General features: G+C 38.7%; 1 protein-coding gene and 1 long non-coding RNA gene across 3 annotated transcripts; one reads left to right on the top strand and one right to left on the bottom strand.

The window, feature by feature from the left end:
* On the top strand, positions 963-2,983 carry LOC109843367 (uncharacterized GPI-anchored protein At3g06035-like). The gene is made up of 2 exons (XM_020412302.1): positions 963-1,048; positions 2,126-2,983. Exons 1-2 carry the CDS (start codon positions 976-978, stop codon positions 2,638-2,640), a joined length of 588 nt encoding a protein of 195 aa, XP_020267891.1. The 5' UTR covers positions 963-975; the 3' UTR covers positions 2,641-2,983.
* Positions 7,849-10,235, bottom strand: LOC109843114. 2 transcript variants are annotated; one of them, XR_002247523.1, is made up of 4 exons: positions 9,879-10,235; positions 9,744-9,800; positions 9,550-9,639; positions 7,849-8,628 (listed from the first exon to the last, which is right to left on the bottom strand). It is a non-coding gene; the product is annotated as an uncharacterized LOC109843114 (long non-coding RNA). The 2 variants fall into 2 exon arrangements; XR_002247522.1 differs by lacking the exon at positions 7,849-8,628 and having other exon boundaries at positions 8,993-9,639.

Genomic DNA, 20,577 nt, shown 5'->3' with positions numbered 1-20,577 from the left:
CAAAAAAAAAAAAAAAAAAGGAAACAAACAGCCCCTATTTACAAATAACGCTACCCTCTCTCTACTTGAGTAATGCTAGCGCTACTACGAACTTTATATGACTTTTCCGTAGGGACTTATGATTCCTTATGTCATTTCATGAGAAAGGATTCCACATTTTTATGTCTTATACAACAGAGTTAGTTTACGGTACAAGTTAGTATAAGAGTGCAATCCTATCATAACAATACAATTCTCAACAGAACAACTTACAATGTGGATATATGAATCGGTTGTTTTCATCTACTCTACTGAGGGGACATTAAAATATCCAAACTGTCCCATTCTATAATTAAACTGCCCCATTCTACAATGAATGATGATAAAATCACGTATGTAGTTAATAGCTATACCGATACGAATCGTTTTTGCTCCCAAAAAATTTAGAGGTTGGCGTTAGATATTTTGTTCTAAAAATAATATGGTACATCCCTAACTCTACTAATTTCACCACTTTATATTGGAAAATGGGAAATGGAAAAACCTCCGTATGCATTGATAACGAAGTTAATTCCTATATTATTGATTACATGATGCATTCATCTTATAGGCATTGGGGGGGGGGGTGGGGGGGGGGGGGAGATAAGCCTCAATGTTAATAACAACCTGAAGGCTGGAAGACACTAAAGAAAGAAGAAATGAAAAACGTCACATTATTGTCACGTTAATTGCAGACAAACATCTTGGTATTTCATCAAATACCTTATTTGTCTCATGTATGTCGAAAAAGTTCGTTTGGGCAGCAGAGAGTATTGGCAATTAAATCCAAAATTTTTACAGACCACAAATAATAAGGGGCAAAAAAATCATGGAATTATACAATTGAGTTTTGAATACTTAAAATTAGTGATTTAATGGAAAACAAAGTGAAGACAATAAAATATGATTAAATGGAAAACAATTAAGAAAAGAAAATAAAAGCGGCGGTTGAGGGAAATGGAGGGTCCCCATCGTCTCCTTCTCTTCACCCTCCTCGTTGCGATCCTCCTCCATTTCGCCAGATCTGATGGTAATAATCTGGATCTTGCCTCATCTACATGTTTTTTTTTTGCTTGCTACCCGTTTGATATTTTGCTTGAACGAAGTTCGAGGGCAGCTACATTGATTAATTCATTCATCTAATAATTTGGGATCTAATCGGTCCTGGCCGCTGAAACTAGTTATTGGAACAGTTTAGGAGAAACAGATCTGCGTTGCTTTTAGTTCCGCGGGCGACTCTTGCTTGCTGCCTGTTTGATTTTTTGTCCCAATGAAGCTTGAAACCAGTATGAATTTAGCCCAAATGATCATTCATCTCACGTGGCGATGCTCAATGGAATCGCTTGTGGGGTGAAAACTATTTGCCACACTCGTCTCGAATTACTTTCGGGGCAGCGGGATCTGCGTTGATTTTAGTTCTGATGATGTTTCTTTGGTTGCTACCTTTTGATTGATTGTTTGAACATTTATAATCTTTAGCCCAGATGCTCTAAATTGTCGGCCTCCTTCGAATGGTAATATCTGATCTAATCAGTTTTGGGTGAAACTAGTTACCGCATCCATTTTCGCTGCACTTACTGTCATGCCGCCGGCCCATGAGCCCGTCGCCATGGTGTGAGCTGGGGGGGATCCACTGAATGTAGCGCTTTGTTTGGTTCAAACCACTACCAGAACTAGCTAGTCAATTCTACACTTGAAACCCATGACCTGCCCTATATTCTTGCACTACCCGACGAGGGACTAAATCTCGGGGTGTCACACTTATGGGACTTATGGAGCATTGCTTTTAGTTAACCGGGTATTTCTTGCTTGCTTCAAGTTTACCTTTCTGTCCGAATGAAACCTGAAAACCAGTACAAAGTAATAACTAGAAATCCTGGATCTAATCAGCTTTAGATGAAACTAGATATCACATTCATCTCACATTTCCTATGGAGCAACACTAGATCTGCATCGCAGAATATTTCATGATCTACTCTCTTTTCTTTTCATGTCGGATAAGAGAAAAAAAGTTTTTTTTTAAAAAACTTTCTAAACATTGTAGATTAAGAAAGAAAATATGCTAACAAGCATCTGGTAAAGATATATTTCATGACATTCATTGCAGATACTGATGATAAGCTCCTCGAAGGCATCAACAGCTACAGAACTTCACTCAACCTCTCGAAACTGACCACTAACGATAACGCCTATTGCTTAGCGGATGAAATCGCCAAGCAGTTCAAGGGCCAGCCGTGCACCAACACTACCGGATCCAATACGGTTCTTGGAACCGAAGAACAATTCCCTAATTACCCTGAGTTTCTCAAAACCTGTCATTTGAATGCTACCGTCACACAAGATGCAGCCATTATGCCTGCTTGTGTCCCTAACTTAGATTCAACCCTCGTGCTCACAAACTTTACGAAGTCTCAATACTCTGGAAGTCTGAATGATAGTAAGTACGTTGCAGCTGGGGTTGCTGATGAGGGTGATTGGATTGTTGTTGTTCTGAGCACAAACACTCCCACTGGAAACTTTGAAACAACATATACAGGAGTCTCTTCAGCAGTTAAGGTGGATTTTGGGTACTATATGTTTCTAGTTTTTGCGGCGTTCCTTCTGTATGTTCAATATCTATAAGAGAATAGGAGGTCTCTCTGCAGCATACTGAGGTAACTCTGTTTTAGGATTATGAATCAAAGTGCTGATATAAAAGGTTGGTAGCTTTGCAATTACAAATACAGGAGTTGCTTCAGTGGTCGAGTTCTGCTACTATTTGTTTCTAGTTTTTAGTTATGATGTTTGTTTGTTTCGGCTGTTCTTTGACATTTCTCCTTGATTTTTTTTTATTTTTTGCCTGGATCATATGTGTGATGTGCACTATGTTCCAATATATTTATTGAAAGAATTGTTGGATTTTACTGAACATGTTTGCTGCATTGTTTATTATTCTTATATTCTTACTCATGAGGATTTTTTTTAAGTGTTAATCGCAAATATATCCCTTGCAATATATCATCTGAAGCAGGTTCGCATATCTCAATTTTAAGGAGTATATTGTGAGTGTGGGGCCCAGGCGTGAATTGTTTCACGTGAAGGTTGACGCGTGAATGAAGAGCACATCAAAGCAAACCATCTCTCTTATTTTCACGTGAAGGTTGACGCGTGAATGAAGAGCACATCAAAGCAAACCATCTCTCTTATTGTCCAGCGGTTTTTAGTTGTATCTTGGATATTTGTTCAAAGGCCCACCCGATTAACCAATAGGCTATAAATAGGAACATTGTTTTTAGCCTAGGTTTTGGGGGTGCTAACTGCTAAGGCTGAGAAAAAAAAAGGCAGCAAGTGCAAAGGAGCAGAGGCGGGTACAAGGAAAAACAGAGCGGCGGCTGCAGCAAAGAAAAAAATCTTAGGGATTTGTGAAGAGAGTTTTGTGCAGTTTCTTGTGTTTTCTTTTGTGAGAGATTGAGAGATTGTTTGAGGGTTTAGATTTGAGAGTTTGTAAACCCTAGTTGTATTCTCTCCTTTTAATAGTAGATCTTTCCCTCATTGCCCCGTGGACGTAGGCAGTTTGCCGAACCACGTAAAATTAGTTGTTTGAGTTTGTGGCCATAGTAATAGTTTTTAGGATCCCTCGACGCGCAGTCCTAGAGCTGACGAGAGGAAGAGCAAATATCCCACTTTGATGGGATATTAGGCTTCAGATTCTTGTTCCCTTTGAGAAACAAGAATTCTTATCGATCTTTCTCTCTTATTGTGCACCAGAAACTCTGCCGAAATTTCCGCTGCGCACAACAAGTGGTATCAGAGCCCAGATTCCAGATCTAGGGTTTGGTTGGAGGAGTAGATCAATTTGGAGGCCCGTTTAGGACTTCGTTGGTGATAAAGGTGGGATCTTTTGGTAAAGACTCTATCTTTTAGTTTTGGATCTATTCTTTGTTCGTTGGTGCGTAAGATGTCGGGGAAAGAAGGTGCTTCGGGTGTCGAGGGTGGTGCTTCTGGCGCGAAGACCATTCAGAGTTTGAATATCCACTCTATGAAGATAGATGTGGAGAAATTTAATGGCACAAACAACTTTGGATTATGGAGATGCGAGGTTTTGGATGCGCTGAACGCGCAGAATTTGGAGGATACATTGGAGTTAGATGGCAAGCCAGATGAGATTGAAGAGAAGGTTTGGAAGAAGATGAATCGAACGGCGTGTGGTGTGATTAGGTCTTGTTTGACTCAAGATCTAAAATATGATGTGATGAATGAGACTTCTGCGAAGAAGATTTGGGAGATTCTCGAAAGCAAGTATTTGACCAAGAGTGTGGAAAATCGCTTGCATTTGAAGAGGAGGCTTTATCATTTCCAATTGAAGAAGGGAACCTCCATTAGAGATCACATGAACCACTACACAAAGCTTCTTGCGGATTTGGCGAATGTGGATGTCAAAATTGAAGATGAGGACAAGGCGTTGCTGTTGTTGAGTTCCTTGCCCGACGAAGAATATGAGACATTCGTCATTACTCTTATTAATGGGAAGGCATCCCTTTCGTATAGTGAGGTCACTGCTGCACTTGTGAATTATCAGCTTCGAAAGAAGGATAAGGAGGCTTCAGTTGAGCCGGTAGCAGAGGCGTTGGTCGCAAGAGGAAAGGGTCCAAACCGAAAGAATTGAAAGTCACAGTCTAGAGTAAGAAAAGATCAGTGTGCTTGGTGCAAGGAGACTGGTCATTGGAAGAAAGACTGCCCAAAGCTCGACGAATGGATGAAGAATAAGCAGAAGGGAAAAGGGAAGCAGCCATCATCAGAAGCAAACATTGTATCGGATGGTAATAATTCTGACTCTTCTATTTATTCGCTTTCTATCAGTCCTACAGATAGCTATTCGGAGGAATCTGAATGGATGTTGGATAGTGGTGCGACCTATCATGTGTGCCCTAGAAGGGAATGGTTCTCCAGTTTTGAGAAGCTGGTGGATAGTGGTGTGGTGTACATGGCTGATAATCGTGCATGCCAGATCCTTGGGATAGGAAGAATTCGCATAAAAATGTTTGACGGGACTGTTAGGGAGATAAATGATGTGAGATATGTTCCTTCTTTGAGGAAAAACTTGATCTCGATTGGAGCTTTGGTTGGAGAGGGTCTGAAGGTTCGTGTTGAGGACATGGTTCTCGAGATTGCGAGAGACTCTCGTATTTTGATGAAGGGCGTCAGGAGAAATAACCTGTATTACTTGACTGGAGGTATAGTGACAGGTGGAGAGCTGGCGACTTCTGTTGATTCGACTAGACTGCGGCATTTGGGGCTTGACCATTCCAGTATTGATTCCTCGCATAGATTGAAAGAGGGTATAAAGACCTGCAATTTAATGTCCAGTGAACGTGTTGATGTGAGCAAGAAGACTGAGGTGAAGTTTGGCACCTCTATTCACCGTGCTAAGGGTCGTTCTAGAGGAGTTCACGTGGATGTTTGGGGGCCTTCCAAGGGGGCATCATTGGGAGGTAATAGGCGTTTGGTTTCCTTTGTTGGTGACTGTTCTAGGCGTGTTTGGGTTGCAACCAAATCCCCTTTGGAGAAAATCCTAGTAGTATCCAACAGATTGAAAAAGTGTGTAATAGACAGAAAGGTGAAGGTACTCCATTCTGGTGGGAGGTACAAGATGGACCTATTTCTGTATTGGAGCCGAGCTCACGGCATTTCGAGACACTTCGTTGGAAAGGAAATCTTGGGGCAACTTGATAGGGTGGCAAATTTGAAGAACCGTACCTTGCTGGAGGAGGATTGGTGTTTGTTGTCAAGCAATGGTCTGCAGAAGAGTTTCTGGACAGAGACTTCGACATATTTGGGTCATCCTATTAAAGAGTTGTCAACTACTGTGATTGGAGGTAAAACTTCATTAGAAGATAGGTCTGGTAGTGTCACCTTGGTTGAGGCTTCGATAAGGGAGCTATTTGACTCACAGCAGGTGGAGAGTTTTGGACAGACCTTAGAGGTATCGCAGCGGGTGGAGAGTGATGCTACTCCACATTGGGTGAAGATTACTCCAGATCATTCTGCATTGGTTGGGATTCCAGCTGAGGTGACACAGCGTGGAAGTCATTTGGATTCGGATGCAGATGATGAGTTGGGTTTTGACTCGAGTGTAGCTGATAGATGCAGTTTGGGTATGACCATTGGTTCACCTCAGGTGGAGGTGTTTGAGGCCATTGGAGGTGTTATCAGCCGTAGAGTTGATGATATTGGAGAGGGGTTGCGAACTCTTCTATTGGTTTGAGGTCATTCGCGGCCATTTGGGTGAACTACGTTCGGCTTGATTCCTTGGGCAAGAGGATACGTAGGCAGTCTTATGATGCAGCCGGGTTGGATTTTGATGGGTGTGTGATCGATTTGGTGAGTAGACATCGACGTTTGGAAGAGTGTTCGCACTCCTGTTTGGGTCTCTACTTGTTATGGATTGAGTCCGTTGTCGTGAATTGTTTCACGGCGTACTGGACGCAACAAGTGGGACAGTTGGATGCTTTGGTGTCGGCTCAGTTTTGGGAAAACTTCGCCGAGGTGGAGAATTGTGAGTGTGAGGCCCAGGCGTGAATTGTTTCACGTGAAGGTTGTGAATTGTTTCACGTGAAGGTTGACGCGTGAATGAAGAGCACATCAAAGCAAACCATCTCTCTTATTGTCCAGCGGGTTTTAGTTGTATCTTGGATATTTGTTCAAAGGCCCACCCGATTAACCAATAGGCTATAAATAGGAACATTGTTTTTAGCCTAGGTTTTGGGGGTGCTAAGGCTGAGAAAAAAAAAACGGCAGCAAGTGCAAAGGAGCAGAGGCGGGTACAAGGAAAAACAGAGCGGCGACTGCAGCAAAGAAAAAAATCTTAGGGATTTGTGAAGAGAGTTTTGTGCAATCTCTTGTGTTTTCTTTTGTGAGAGATTGAGAGATTGTTTGAGAGTTTATAAACCCTAGTTGTATTATCTCCTTCTAATAGTAGATCTTCCCCTCCTTGCCCCGTGGACGTAGGCAGTTTACCGAACCACGTAAAATTAGTTGTTTGAGTTTGTGGCCATAGTAATAGTTTTTAGGATCCCTCGACGCGCAGTCCTAGAGCTGACGAGAGGAAGAGCAAATATCCCACTTTGATGGGATATTAGGCTTCAGATTCTTGTTCCCTTTGAGAAACAAGAATTATTATCGATCTTTCTCTCTTATTGTGCACCAGAAACTCTGCCGAAATTTCCGCTGCGCACAACATATATCTTACTAAATTCTTTTGACCTCTTATAATCTAATTGTTATACTAAGGAATGTCTGGTTTGTTGGAGCTGCAATTGTTGAGAAATTGTTTTGTTCGTTGCAATTGTAATTGGTATAACATCAACTACATGCAAGTACAATTGCTCATTGCTGCGACTATTTCGTATTTAGCTGTAGTTGCTACAAAATTTCTCCTATATAAATGCTACAAAAAACATGCGAAGATATCTAAGTGCAAAGTGAGTGAAACTATAAGGTATTTAAGTGCTATTTAGCGTTTGCACGTTAGAAGGTTTTAGTGTGAACAAAAAATGTTTTGCGAGTAATAAGTGGCTAACCCGAGTATTTCTGTAGTACTTATAGTAGCTTCACTGGTTTATACACTGTCTGTATACAGCACATAAAATAACCTGTAATTGTTCTCAAGACAAATGCACCACAACAAAATGTAGGTCAAATTTTTTGTCATCGTTTTGCTGGGAAAACTATTTCAGATAACAAGCAAGACTTAACATAAGAAAAAGGGATAAATGTATAAACAACCTGAAAGGCAATTGCAGTTATGTTAAACTGTAAAAGATGGAACAAAAGTTAATAGAAGGGGTACTATTGTCATCATAAGAGGGATTCAGCTTAAAGGCATCCAACAGTAAACAAGTAATAACTAGAAATTTACCTTTAAAAAAAGTAATAACCAGAAATTAGTGGAATAAAGTTTGCAGTGGTGTAGCATAAGCAAATATAAACTGGTATAAACATTATGATGAAGAAGTTACCTGAAGGTTTATATTCTTCTCCTGCTATAAAAGATGCACAGAGGAGTTTTGTGTTCTACAGAAAAATGGATAGAAGAGTAATTTCTTCATCCTCAAACAACTTGCTGCCTCAAGGCATCACATGACATACAAATAAAAAACTAGAAATCTTCCTAAAAAAGTAATAACCAGAAATAAGCGGGATAGAGGTAATTTCAGCAGTGTAGCATCAAAGAAATCATTATGATGAAAAAAATCATGTCCTGATTAATTTGAACATCCCTAGCTTGTAGTCAGCCTCTCTCAAATTCAGAACATCGGCGAAGTGAAAAATCTTCCAGAAACGTAAGAGCATTGTATTGGAAGCAGTTTGTACAAATTAAGGGACCATAGAGGTCCAGAGAGGGGGATTAAAGCTGACAAATACAGAAATTTCTAATGAGTCATTATATGCATTATAAGTTCGAACCTTCATAACAAGCATTCCTGTCGCTGCGGCTAGACTTGATATAACAAAGTGGATCTGAAAAAACTACTGCACATTACAGCCGATAGTTCCGAAAGGCCATGAAGGGAATGTTGCTACATGTAGCTACTCCAGTATTTCTCTGTGATAGGAATCATCTGTCCAAACCTACAAACGCGATCGAACAATATGTTCATGGAAAACACAAGAAAACAAATATATATGCTACTAGTAAACGAGCAGAATCTCCTTAGCCGCAACCACCTGAATATCCTACAACAAGATAACTTGAAAGTTTTCGAGACCAGATAGTAATGCTAATAAAGAAGTAAATGAGCAGCATAGAAATTTGGGGGAAAAAAGTTCTTAAAAAAAATATCATATTAGCATTCCATCTGAACGACAAAACCTGATAAGATATACCAAGCATAAGTTTTCCCCTGAGCTGTGTAACATGCCTAAATATCCTAAGACAACATACAGGATTTTAAGAATGATAATGCTAATAAAGAAGAAGTAAATTAAAGGCTTCAGCATTCAAATTGAATGCTTTTAGAGCAGATGATAACCGCAGCTCAGGAGAAACTTCATCTTAGTAGGTTCTACTGTTGAAAATGAAAGCTGATATGATTAAAGCTACTTTTTTGAATCTCTAGCTTTATGGCAGGACTTTTTAAAAGAGAAGAGCTTGCTTCAAAATGCAGGTTGACTGTGAGATAGTTGCATCTCTATCTCGTCCCTTCCTTCTTTATTGGCATCATCATTTGCTCTTAAAAGAACGAAGTTAACTTCTTTGTATATTACAAATTATCGCGCCTGGAGTAGATTCTTCGTTATATACAAAAGAAAGAGAAATTTCTAGGCATGGCGATATATTGTCTGAAGGATTTTCATGATTCCTTCACTCTAGGTTCAACTCTTGGTTGAAGTTAACCTAATTTCGAAGAAACAACTAAAAACGGGTACGAAGAATAACTCATGGAACATTAGCATAGGCCTTTCAAATAATCTAATAAACCAGCAAAATCATAGATACGAACGACAGAATAGTCAGATTAAGCAACATAAAATAGAGGAACCTAGACATACCTGATAAACAACAATACTGCTCATTTTCTCACTGGATTGCTACCCTTGGTAAACCAAATAAATCTGAGTCTCTAAATGCTATTTTCTTCTCTGATTCATACGCGGAGATGGAACAGTCCCAACAAAGTAGAAAGAATCAAACCTTAGTTAATTAAGAAAACCAATATTAAGAGCAAGATTAGAGACTACCTTACCAAAGACACGGTCTTTAGTAACAATGTAACTAAAGATCAAATAAATCCATTAAGAACCTGTAAGAGATGAAATCATCAAACGAAGGTAGGATTTTACTAAAAGAAAGAGATAGAAGCTATGAACCAGAATCTTACCAGTAATGGATTTTACATGGGAATAAGAGTTTTCTTTTCTTGATCTTCGCCCTTCTTCTAGACTAGTTCCTCTGCAACAAATGATAAATTAAGAATAGTAAAAACTTGTAAGATTTGATCGATTTCTCTCATTCAGTTTATTGTGACGATGATCTAAATAGAAACTTGTACACAAAAGGCGATACAATATTGAGAAAGAAACTAGAAAAAGGTTTATATAACAAGAGAGACGAATTTCCGCAGGCTATAAGATCAAAATATCACTTGCATAATGAGTTTGTAAGCTAAGATAACTCAATCACATCTAGAAACAATATTGGGGATTGAGGAATTTTCAAGTATGATTAGGAGGGGAGAAAAAAGCCCATCATGTTGGGTTCGATTAATCCAACGAACCCATGTGGCCCAACCTACTCGATTTTGGGATTTTGTTTCCAAGTTGCATGGATTGCAAGTAGGATCTAGGATGCTACTAACATGGTCTAGGCTTAGATCAAGTTGTCATGTTTATCAAGTTGGGCACGTGGGAGTGGTTATTTGAATATCTAATGGATAGGATCAAACCTGAGAGTGTATCCCCACGGTTGTGATAAACGATGAATGGGTGGTTAATCAAAAATATCTTATAAAGGGTGGGCAAGTCCTCTGCCTCTCAAACGTACGCAGGTAAGAGACCTAATTACCATCATTGGCTCACGGGAGCAGAAGGAAGAGACTTCCTTGTTTCGTTACGGAGTGAAACGGAATTGTACATTGTTATTTTCTAGTTCAATTTTTTCATGCTAGATCATCAATTTATCAACAGTGGTATCAGAGCACAGTTTTGCATGATCTTTGATCTAGAATTAACAGTTTTATTTTCGGATTATTAATTTTTTAAGAAAGAAATCTATCCAGCCGAGAATATATAGCATAATCTTTGATTTGTCATGGCCGCAGAACACAAGATCAACTTGTTTTTTTTTCTTTATACATCGGCGCTGAAACCCTTGGTGCTCCTGTTTTTCAATCAAAGGAATATCATGGGCCGCATAACTTTAAGAGAATAAGAAAAAAAAAAAGAACAAAGCAGCATTAGTTCTCGCGGTCTCTTGGCCGACGGCGCGGCAGCGGAGGGTTTTGGGTGCAGGCGGCGGGTCTTGGGTCGTGGGATTAGGGTTAGGGTTTTTTAGTTAATTAGTTTAATTGATAAATAATTAGATTAATTAATATAATTATCTTTTAGTTTTTAGTTACATAACTCCAAAACCCATTAAGTCAGACCCGATCCAGTATTTAATGGACCCGACCCGCTCCAATTAATTTCTAAACCCGACCCATTACAGTTTTGACCATTCATTTTATTTTGGTCGCTACAGATCCGTTTTAAGTCTGATTTGAGCCCATAAATAGTCGTTGGAAAGATCATTTTGTGTACTTGTTCAACTTATACAGTTTTTATTTAACTTTCATAAAGTTTTAAACAGGAATTTGAACAATTCATACAAGATTATTGTATGCACATAAAGATAATTGATTTACCCTAATTATATCCTTAATTCAGGTGGGTAATTATTTGCGGTTCATTGATAAACGGATTAAGTTATTAGATCAACCTATGTGGTTAAGGAGATCAGTAAAACAGTCACTTAGAAATTATGGTTAGAGTAGGTTAGTGTCTTGCCCAAGGTGCACACCTATAATCTATCCATTTTCTAGAGTTGATTCTATTTCATTCAGACTGGAAGGTTGACTTACCTGTGGCGTGGATACTTAGCCTTGACCCAAAGGTGTCTAGGAAATCCCCTACAGTATAAGGTGGTGCTGATAGTGGAACATGTCAGGTGAGGAGGAGACATACCCTATTGCCCAAAGGTTAGGAGTGTTCAAATCAAACTGCACTGTGTAGGAGTTCTGTAGGTGATGTAGTATATCACATTTGGGGGGAAGCGAATAGCATGTCCAAATCACTTGCCCAAAGTGTGATGAGATGATGCACCTCCGCCTGGGTCCCGCCAGAGTGGAAGGCGCATCATTAAACACTCTGACCCATCCATTCTAACCCAAAATGGAGCTGGAAAATTAAAGTTAATAAAACTAAAGGTCTCAATTTTTTTTTACGTCCATGTTTAATACAGAATGGACGCACATTCTATCCAGAAAGCAGTTTAGGGACATCGTTAAGCAAGAGCAACCATAGTACAGTTTGTATGGGATTGTAGATCATGTTTGTTCGTGAACAAAACTTAGTTGATGTATCCTTCAAATTCTGTGTGGATTGATTCTGGTTGCTCTGATGACCGCATTTCAACTTCATACAAGGAATAATCACAGTCGGAAGCGGCAATGGCAAATGAGCAGTTATTTTGGGAAACTCACACCTTTGAAGGTGAGGCTCGTTGGGCGCACTTCAGTCCTGTGCTGATTCTGGAGTTTCACTTATGTTTTACCAGACACTTTCTAGTACCTTTATGAGAAGGAATCTTATTTCAGTTTTTAGACTTTCTGGAATCTGGTTATACTTTGTTTCAGAGATATTTTGTTCTATCAGAAATGGCTTGGATGTTATCGGACATTGATTTCGTTAATTGAATGGTCTTTATAGATTAAATCCTGGATGCATCTTTTCCTTCCCCTCTTGATGTCTGGGTGAATTATGCTTTTCTTTGGTAGAAAGCGTCACTAGGTTAATAGGCAATTCTTCCATCCTTTGCGGCACCGGAGATTGGGAATGCTTCAAGAAAGCAGCGTTGGATCCTTAGTACAAGTCTGCGGTTCTTGAACAAACTTAGATTTCTCTGATTTTGGTACATGGTTGACTGTATCAAGGAGAAGATGGACTAAATTGAGAATTTGAATCCTCCAGGGAGTAAAGGGTCTCCGTTGACCTATTAATACAGATATTTGTGGACCGTTTTCCTAACTCCACTCTCGATGGTGCGTCAGCGATCTTTATCTCACTTCATAAGATGATTTTTCGCAGCTATGCCATATTTTTCTTCCTTCACCAAATATAGGTGCACTTAGAATGTTTTCAAGATCTTTAACTGAAGTTGCAAAAAACAATTAAGAAAGAAAGATTAAATCTGTGCGTTCTGGATCGACGAGTGGGTGGCGAATTCATGGTAAACCGAAGATCAGGACGGCACAAATCATGGTCCTTCTCATTGAGCTCTTAAGGTCACAACAGGATTGTTCCTCAGTACACTCTCCCAGGGTTCTCCACAGCAAAATGGCGCGTAGCTGAAAAAAGAAGAAATCGTCTTATCAAGATGCCGGTTCGCAGCCAAGTGATGAGTCATTCAGATTTGCCTGAACAGTTTTTGGGTGACGCCATTGAAGACAGCTGTTATATCTCATAATCGTCTACCTTGTAACGCGGTAGCTGAGACCCGTTCAAGTTCTGGACTGCAGGGGATCCTATGTCTTGTCTTATCTAGTGTTTAGGGGATGTCCAGCAGCAGGCAAGGACCTTCTATATCCAAGAATTAAGAATTAGAAGCACCGTAGCAGTGTCGTGTTCGTCATTTCGCGCTACCTGCAGATTAAGGGCTCAGGTTCTATTGTTCTTATCAGGTATAACCCAGATTTTTCGGACAGAATGTTGAAGTTTCTGGCAAGCCCTAATGCCTTCATTCAGACATCGCGTGGTGTTGAGTTTTGAAGGAAGTTTTAGAGATGAGCAGCTCGGCTTCCGCTATTAGATGATCTCTTCGATCCCCATTCTTCAGATAGGTTCCACTCCTCATCCAGTTCAAGAAACCGTTATGCACCGTGGAAGAGGCGACAACTAATTAGGAAGATCCTCTAGAGCGTCAGAAGATGTGCATACTGATGACTATAGAGGTCTATCTTCAAGAAAGTGGATGCATGATCCAAGAATGATTGGATCCTCATGCAGTATCAAAAGCTAGAGAAGCTTCATGCCGGATTGGCTGAGGATATTGGAAGAGAGTTCGTCAATTGGAAAAGAACTCTGTGTTGGGAGTTGTCCTGTTTGCACAACAAAGCAGAGGATGGAATGCGTAATGGTTTCAGACCAAAGGGATTCTGGAAGGAACTTGGAGACGAATTCGAAGGCCAGGCTAGTGGCAAAGGGTTTCAGCAGGAGAAGGATTGGACTAGTCGGACACTTTTTCTCCAGATCTAAGAAAGATTCGTTCGGTTTCTTGTCTCGTCGGCCATTTTGCCTTGAGCCTCCATCAGTATGGATGTCCAAGACGGCATTCTCTCGCAATGGAGATTGAGATGAGGATACTTATGGGACAGCCTGAAGTTTAATGCCAGTTAAGGGGATCTGGTCGTGCAGATTGCTAGAGTTCAATATGCGTCTCAGCAGCGCTTCCAAGACAGGGTATTAAAATTTATCAAGTGATAAATCAAATGGACTTTCGAGGAAATTCCTGTCGATCGCTGCAGTATTACTTAAAATCTGGGGGACAGAATTGTCTATTAAGTATAATATATGTAGCATGATATATTGATTTAAGCAGCAGTGATATTCAGTCTCGCTACATGGACTAAGGTTTCTTTCGAGATAATTGCTTGATATGAAAGACATTCGGAGATGCTCATTAGTTTTGGCAATCAGGTCATTAACGACGACTCGCAACATAAAGGGCTGTGTTGGGCTTATCTCAAGGGCTTATATGAGAAAGTCCTTTCAACGATTATGGCATGAAGTTTTGATGCACCAGTGTGAAGCACAGTTGTAAAGGAGATATGTTAAGCAACAAATCTCGAATGCCCACGAAATGAAGTTGAAGCGTGATTGCTAGTGAACTCTGAGAGTGATGTCTCTGCCGTTGGCACGATCTAGATGTATGCGTGTAGTGACACTCAGGCCAGACATCAGTATATTCGTGGGGAATATTTAGGCAAGAGTTTCAGAGCAGAATCTGGGTGTAACTCATTTGGAAGTGTAAAAGAAGTTTCTGCGGTATAATATATGCAGGAGACAAGGATTTCATGTTGGTACAGAAGAGTGATGAAAATCTAGAAGTCTGTTGGTTATTCAGATTCAGATTTTGCGGATGTGGAGATTAGCAGGAAATCAACATCAGGTTTATATATTTCTGCTGCTGGATGGAGAGTTTCTTGGGAAAAGCTGCAGCAGTCATTAAGTGACGATCCAACATGGAAGGCCAGGTAATTGTTGCTGTTTTTGAAGGCAAGATTGATTGGCCTCTTGGCTTTTCAAAATTTCGTCAGCTGAACTAGAGGTGGTGGCAGTTCATTCAGAGACCAGTTAAAATGTATTGTATAATCAAGCAGTGTCAGTTTGTTAAAGAATCTAAGAACTTTTCCAGCTAGGAAATAAGACACATCGGTCGTGAAGTATTTTGGTTAGTCTTGATTACTAGCTCGACAAGGATTGCATTGAGGTTCTCATTATGCCAAACTCATTGGATGATTGCTGATCCTTGCAGGGAATTTCAGGCTCTTCAAGGAAATGTATCAGTATGGTTTTTAGAGTCTTCTCGACGTAGATTCAGAGTTGTCGTCAGTGTTTTGTTTTATTTTAAGTATTCTTTCCGCCCAGAAATTGCTGTATGAGTGCATAGAAGAAAGATATTTGATGTAATTTTATTATATATATTAGCAAGTGTTGATATTTTTCAAGCATATGTGTTATTGATCATTAGTTGCGCTTGACTATATTATTTTAAAAGTAAGATAAATAAATGTTTAAGTAAAGGAGTTTCAGTTAATCGTTAAAGAAACGTGAATTAAAGCACAATGCGTCCGTAGATCATAAAGGCGTAAGTTAAGAGATCTTAATTTGTGCAAGTAAGCTGATTGATTGGGCGATCACATTTGAGGCTTTAGTTCTGACTAAGGTGAGGTTATTCTCGCGCGGATGCCGCGTAAAGTTTCAGAACGGATACAGGTTTGTGTATGTTGCAGAGGAACTTAAGAAGCGTATATGGAATTGACATAAGGATGTGACGGTCTGATTACAATCACGTAAAACAAATAGGAAAAGGTCTTTAAGAAAAATTAGTGGTGACTAGCGGCGTCTGGACGGTGGAGTGACCTTGGTTGATTTAGGCTAATAAGTGTTTTTCCGATCACATTAGTGAGATACTTTTGTTTCAGGAAAGGTTTCGCCGAATATACCTAATTAGATCATGGCTCAGCAAGTTGTTTTCTAAATAAATGTCGTGCGATCCGAATTTAAAGTTTTTGAATTTAATGTTTTTGAATTAAAATGAAGGTTGTCTGCTGCAAGTGGGGATTGTTGGTTCGATTATCACACGAATCATGATGGACCCAAGCTACTCGATTTTGGATTTGATTTAAAGTTTGCACTTGGATTCAGTTAGATAGCGATGCACCAAATGACCGTTGAGTTAGATAAGTCTTCATGTTTATAAGTTGGGTTAGTGTATCGTTGAATATTAAAAGAGATAGGATCAATGCTGAGATGTAATCGCACACGTTGTGATTAATCAATGTGAGGTAGGAGTTAATCACGTATCTTTATAAAGGGTGGGAGTCCTCTCTGTCAAACGTACGGCAGTAAAGAGACCTAATTCCCCATCATCTGGCTACGGGAGGAGAGGAGAAGACTTCCATTGTTTCGACGGTGAACGGTAATTTAATCTGTTATTTTCTAGTTCAATTTTCATGCCTAGATCATCAAATTATCCAACACATCACACAGGATAACACATTTTATGAACTTTTGCTTATGACCCATTTTTGGCATTTACAAGAGACTAGTGTGCACCCGTGCAAAGCATGATCCCCTGTTTTTTTAAGCACCGCATTTTAAACTTGTCTTCCTCTAAGTTTTAACACATTTGATTTAATTATTGTACGCTTAAGGGCCTGTTTGGTTATTTCCTAAAAAACCAAAAAATAGAAATGAAAACAAAGAAATCTTAAAAAGTACAATTTCACACATTTTCATCCCTAAAACTCACCTACAACATATAATAAAATATTATTTTTATCCAACAACTCATCCACCACATCTAATAAAATATTATTTTCATCCAATAATTCATCTATCACATCCACCACATCTAACAAAATATTATTTTCATCCACAACATCACTCAACTCATCTCATCTCATATTTAAAAATCACTCACATCATCCAATAAGATTGTAACAACTCATCTCATCTCATTAACATTTCATTTCTTTGTTTTCCTCTCAAAAAGCTATGAAAACAATTTCCTTAAGTGTGAGTCACATCATCCAATAATATAATGATAACTCATCTCATCTCATCTATTTTCTTATTTTTAAGAAATAACCAAACAAAAGAAAACAACCTATTACAAGAAATATGTTTCTTATAATTCATTTCCTTATTTTTTCTGCCAACCAAACAACATCAAAACATATAATTCATTTCCTTATTTTTTCTGCCAACCAAACAACATCAAAACAAGTTTTTTTAAAAAATCACTCATATCATCCTATAATAAGGTGACAACTCATCTCATCTTATCTCCATTTCTTTGATTTCCTTCTTTTTTTAGCCAACCAAACAATCCCAAAACTTTTTTTTCTTAGAAATATGTTTCCTTTTCTTTGATTTCCATTTTTTTTAAGGCAAACAAACAGCCCCTAAAATTAGAAATCATATCAACTCCTATATACTTAAAGAATGATCTAAGTTTTAATACATTTGATTTAGAAATCATATCCATTCCTCTATACTTGAAGGAGAATCCACATTTTAATACATTTAATTTGCTTTACAATTTATAATATAGTAAATTATTGTAGAACGAATAGTAGCTTCAAGCGTAGAGGCTCAGATATGATCACTGTTTATGCTACAGTAAAATTCTGTAGTATGAACAATAACTTCTAGTGCGGATTCAGATCTTGTTCACTGTTTATGCTACAGTAAAATTCTGTAGTATGAACAATAACTTCTAGTGCGGATTCAGATCTTGTTTACTGCTATACAGTAATTCACTATAGCATTTGTTGTAGTATAAACAGTGATTCTTTGAATCCTCCAATAAGTATAGAAGAGTAGATATGGATATAAAAGCATAAATCATTAGTAAGTGGCTATTTAGGTTTATTTACATCCATACAAGTAAACAGTGTACAAAATATCCAACTGGTCCTTATATTTTAAAAACTCCAAATTTCAAGTATGGCAGCAAAAGGAGCAAAAAACTGGCAATTTGAGATTCATCAGTAAGGCAAGAGTATTTATGCGCAAACAACAAGATGTAAACCAATTAAACTCTTCATTTTCTTTGCATGCTACACTAGGAATATTATTGCTACTTCTAATCCAAAATGAAGAAAACTCGACTTAATAGTAGCATACAAATAAAGTTGTAGGTCAATTTCAAAGAAGAAGAACCTTAACCTCTGGCAATTGCAAATGAAAAGAGAGGATCTGGAAATACAGGACAACAAATTCCCGGACCCGAATGTGGTTCTTCTTTATGCAAGAAACAAGGCGAAATCTCAAGGCATTTCAGAGATACATTTGGACTCTTTCATGATTCGTTCGCTATAAAGATCCACTCCAGGTTGAAAACCGAATTTCCAAGAAACAACTAAAAGCAGGTAGGTATCATAGCTCACGAAGAATCAGTGAAGACCTTTTCAAATAATCTAATAAACCAGAAAAATACTAGATACAAATGAGAGAATAGATGGATCAAAGAAGATAAAATACATTAAAGACCGATAAAACATTCTGTTCTTTTTCGCACTGGGTTATAGCTCCCTGGCGAACCCTACAAAATACAGGTCTCCAAATGATATTTTCTTCTCCAATTCATATGTTCAGATGACAGAAGAAAAACTACGAAACCTTAATGCTCAAAATCCAATATTAAGGGGAAGATTAGGGACTACCCCGAAAACGATGCGATCTTTAGGGAACTAGGGGACTAAAGATCAGCTAAATACACAAAGAAGTTATCAGATACGTAATCATAGAACAAAATCATGGTTTCACGAGAGCAGGAAACAAGATAGTAAGTACAGGAACCAGAACGTTACTAAGAATGGCTTTTACTTGGTAATCAGGGTTTTGTTTTTCAGTTTTAATCACCTTCGGCCCCGCACAAAATCGATCTGCTATGTTTTTCTCAATGGAAACGTGAGAGAAATCTGTTGGTTAGCAACAGCTGGTGGCGGCCACGTGACCAGAAGGGTCATGAGAGCAGCAGCTCACACGTGAAAGGATGAACATGGGGCCAGGAATTCACAAGGAAACGCGTGAATTGGTTTTGTCCAGCGGACAAAGTAAAAGGCCCACCCGAAGACCCATGTGAGCTTTATATATACCTTTGTGCAATTCTCCTAGGGCTGGGCATAAGGAGGCTTTGGGTGCGAATTTTGTTTGCGGCTGCAGCAGAGAAGTTTGTGCGAAGGAGCAGAGGCAGAGGATTTTCTTTTGGCGGCTGTAGCAGACGCAAAGGCAGAGAAGAAAAACAGCTGCAGCAGAGAAAATCCTAGGGTTTTATGAAGAGAGAAAAAGTATTTGGAGGCTGACATTTTCTTGTGAAGAAAAGCAAGGAGCCTATTTGAGGGTTTAGATTGTGAGAGTTGTAAACCCATTGTATTCTTTTTCTCTTTAATAGTAGATCCCCCCTCCTTGCCCCGTGGACGTAGGCAGTTTGCCGAACCACGTAAAATTGATTGTTTGAGTTTGTGGCCATTGTAATAGTTATTAGGATCCCTCGACGCGCAGTCCTAGAGCTGACGAGAGGAAGAGCAAATATCCCACTTTGATGGGATATTAGGCTTTCAGATTCTTGTTCCCTTTGAGAAACAAGAATTCTTATCGATCTTTCTCTCTTATTGTCCACCAGAAATTCTGCCGAAATTTCCGCTGCGCACAACAAAATCCACGAAGAACCTTATCTGATACAAAATGACCAAACAAAATTAGCGTGTTAAGAGAGAAAAAGTAAAAGAAAAAAGGGAAAAAAAGGAAACTAGATAGTAAGTAAAAGAACTATAATTTGAGTTGATCTTAATATGTCAAACTTAAGTGGATGTCCACCAAACTTTTTAGCCACTCATTTATATATATAAAAAACTTCTTCATATCTTTCATGGATCCCTAGGCAGCGTCAATGGCTAAAAAAGTTTGGTAGACAACTTTTTGCTATTCACTTAAGTTGACACAAGTTTTGCTCCTATAATTTTACCATTAACGTATTTGCTCGATAATTACGGTTTTTTTATTTTCGTCATCTCCATCCTTGTTCTAGACAAATTCCCCCGTAAAAACGAAAGAAAGAAGAATCAGTCAAACAAATGTGAGATTAATCAAACAAATCTGCTATTTCCAAATAGAAACTAGAACATTTACCTTATCAAAGATGCAAAATTTGGGAGCCAAGAGACTAAAAATCAAATAAATCCAAAAAAGAAAAAAAAAGACCCCCTATCTGACATAAAATCATTAGACAAAATTAGAAATTTATGAAAAAAAAAGAAAGAGATACAGGTAGAGGAATAAGAATCTTACACAGCAATCGCTCCTGCAATTGGTAACTAGGGTTTCTTTTCTTCACCCCCGCCCTTTTTCTCATCAAATTACTCTAAAAAAAACGAAAAAAACGAAGAATTCCGCTATGATTCTCAAAATAGTGACTTGTACAGAAAGGAAGTGAAAAAACTACAGCATTTTTTAAAATACGGGGAAAAAAACTAGGGCAGATGAGAAAAAGGGAGAAGTTTACCTTTTTTTTTTTTTTTTTTTTTGGGTGGAAGA

Source organism: Asparagus officinalis, chromosome 5, assembly GCF_001876935.1.
Source record: "Asparagus officinalis chromosome 5, Aspof.V1, whole genome shotgun sequence".
In the NCBI taxonomy this organism is placed as follows: domain Eukaryota; kingdom Viridiplantae; phylum Streptophyta; class Magnoliopsida; order Asparagales; family Asparagaceae; genus Asparagus; species Asparagus officinalis.
The sequence above is the reverse complement of the archived record's forward strand: the minus strand, read 5'-3'. Positions and strand labels throughout refer to the sequence as shown.

Excerpts from the sequence above, each read along its gene's own strand:
- LOC109843367 (XM_020412302.1), top strand. The coding sequence starts at position 976 with ATGGAGGGTCCCCATCGTCTCCTTCTCTTCACCCTCCTCGTTGCGATC. Across the intron at positions 1,049-2,125 it reads CCATTTCGCCAGATCTGATG|ATACTGATGATAAGCTCCTC; the intron begins GTAATAATCTGG and ends CATTCATTGCAG.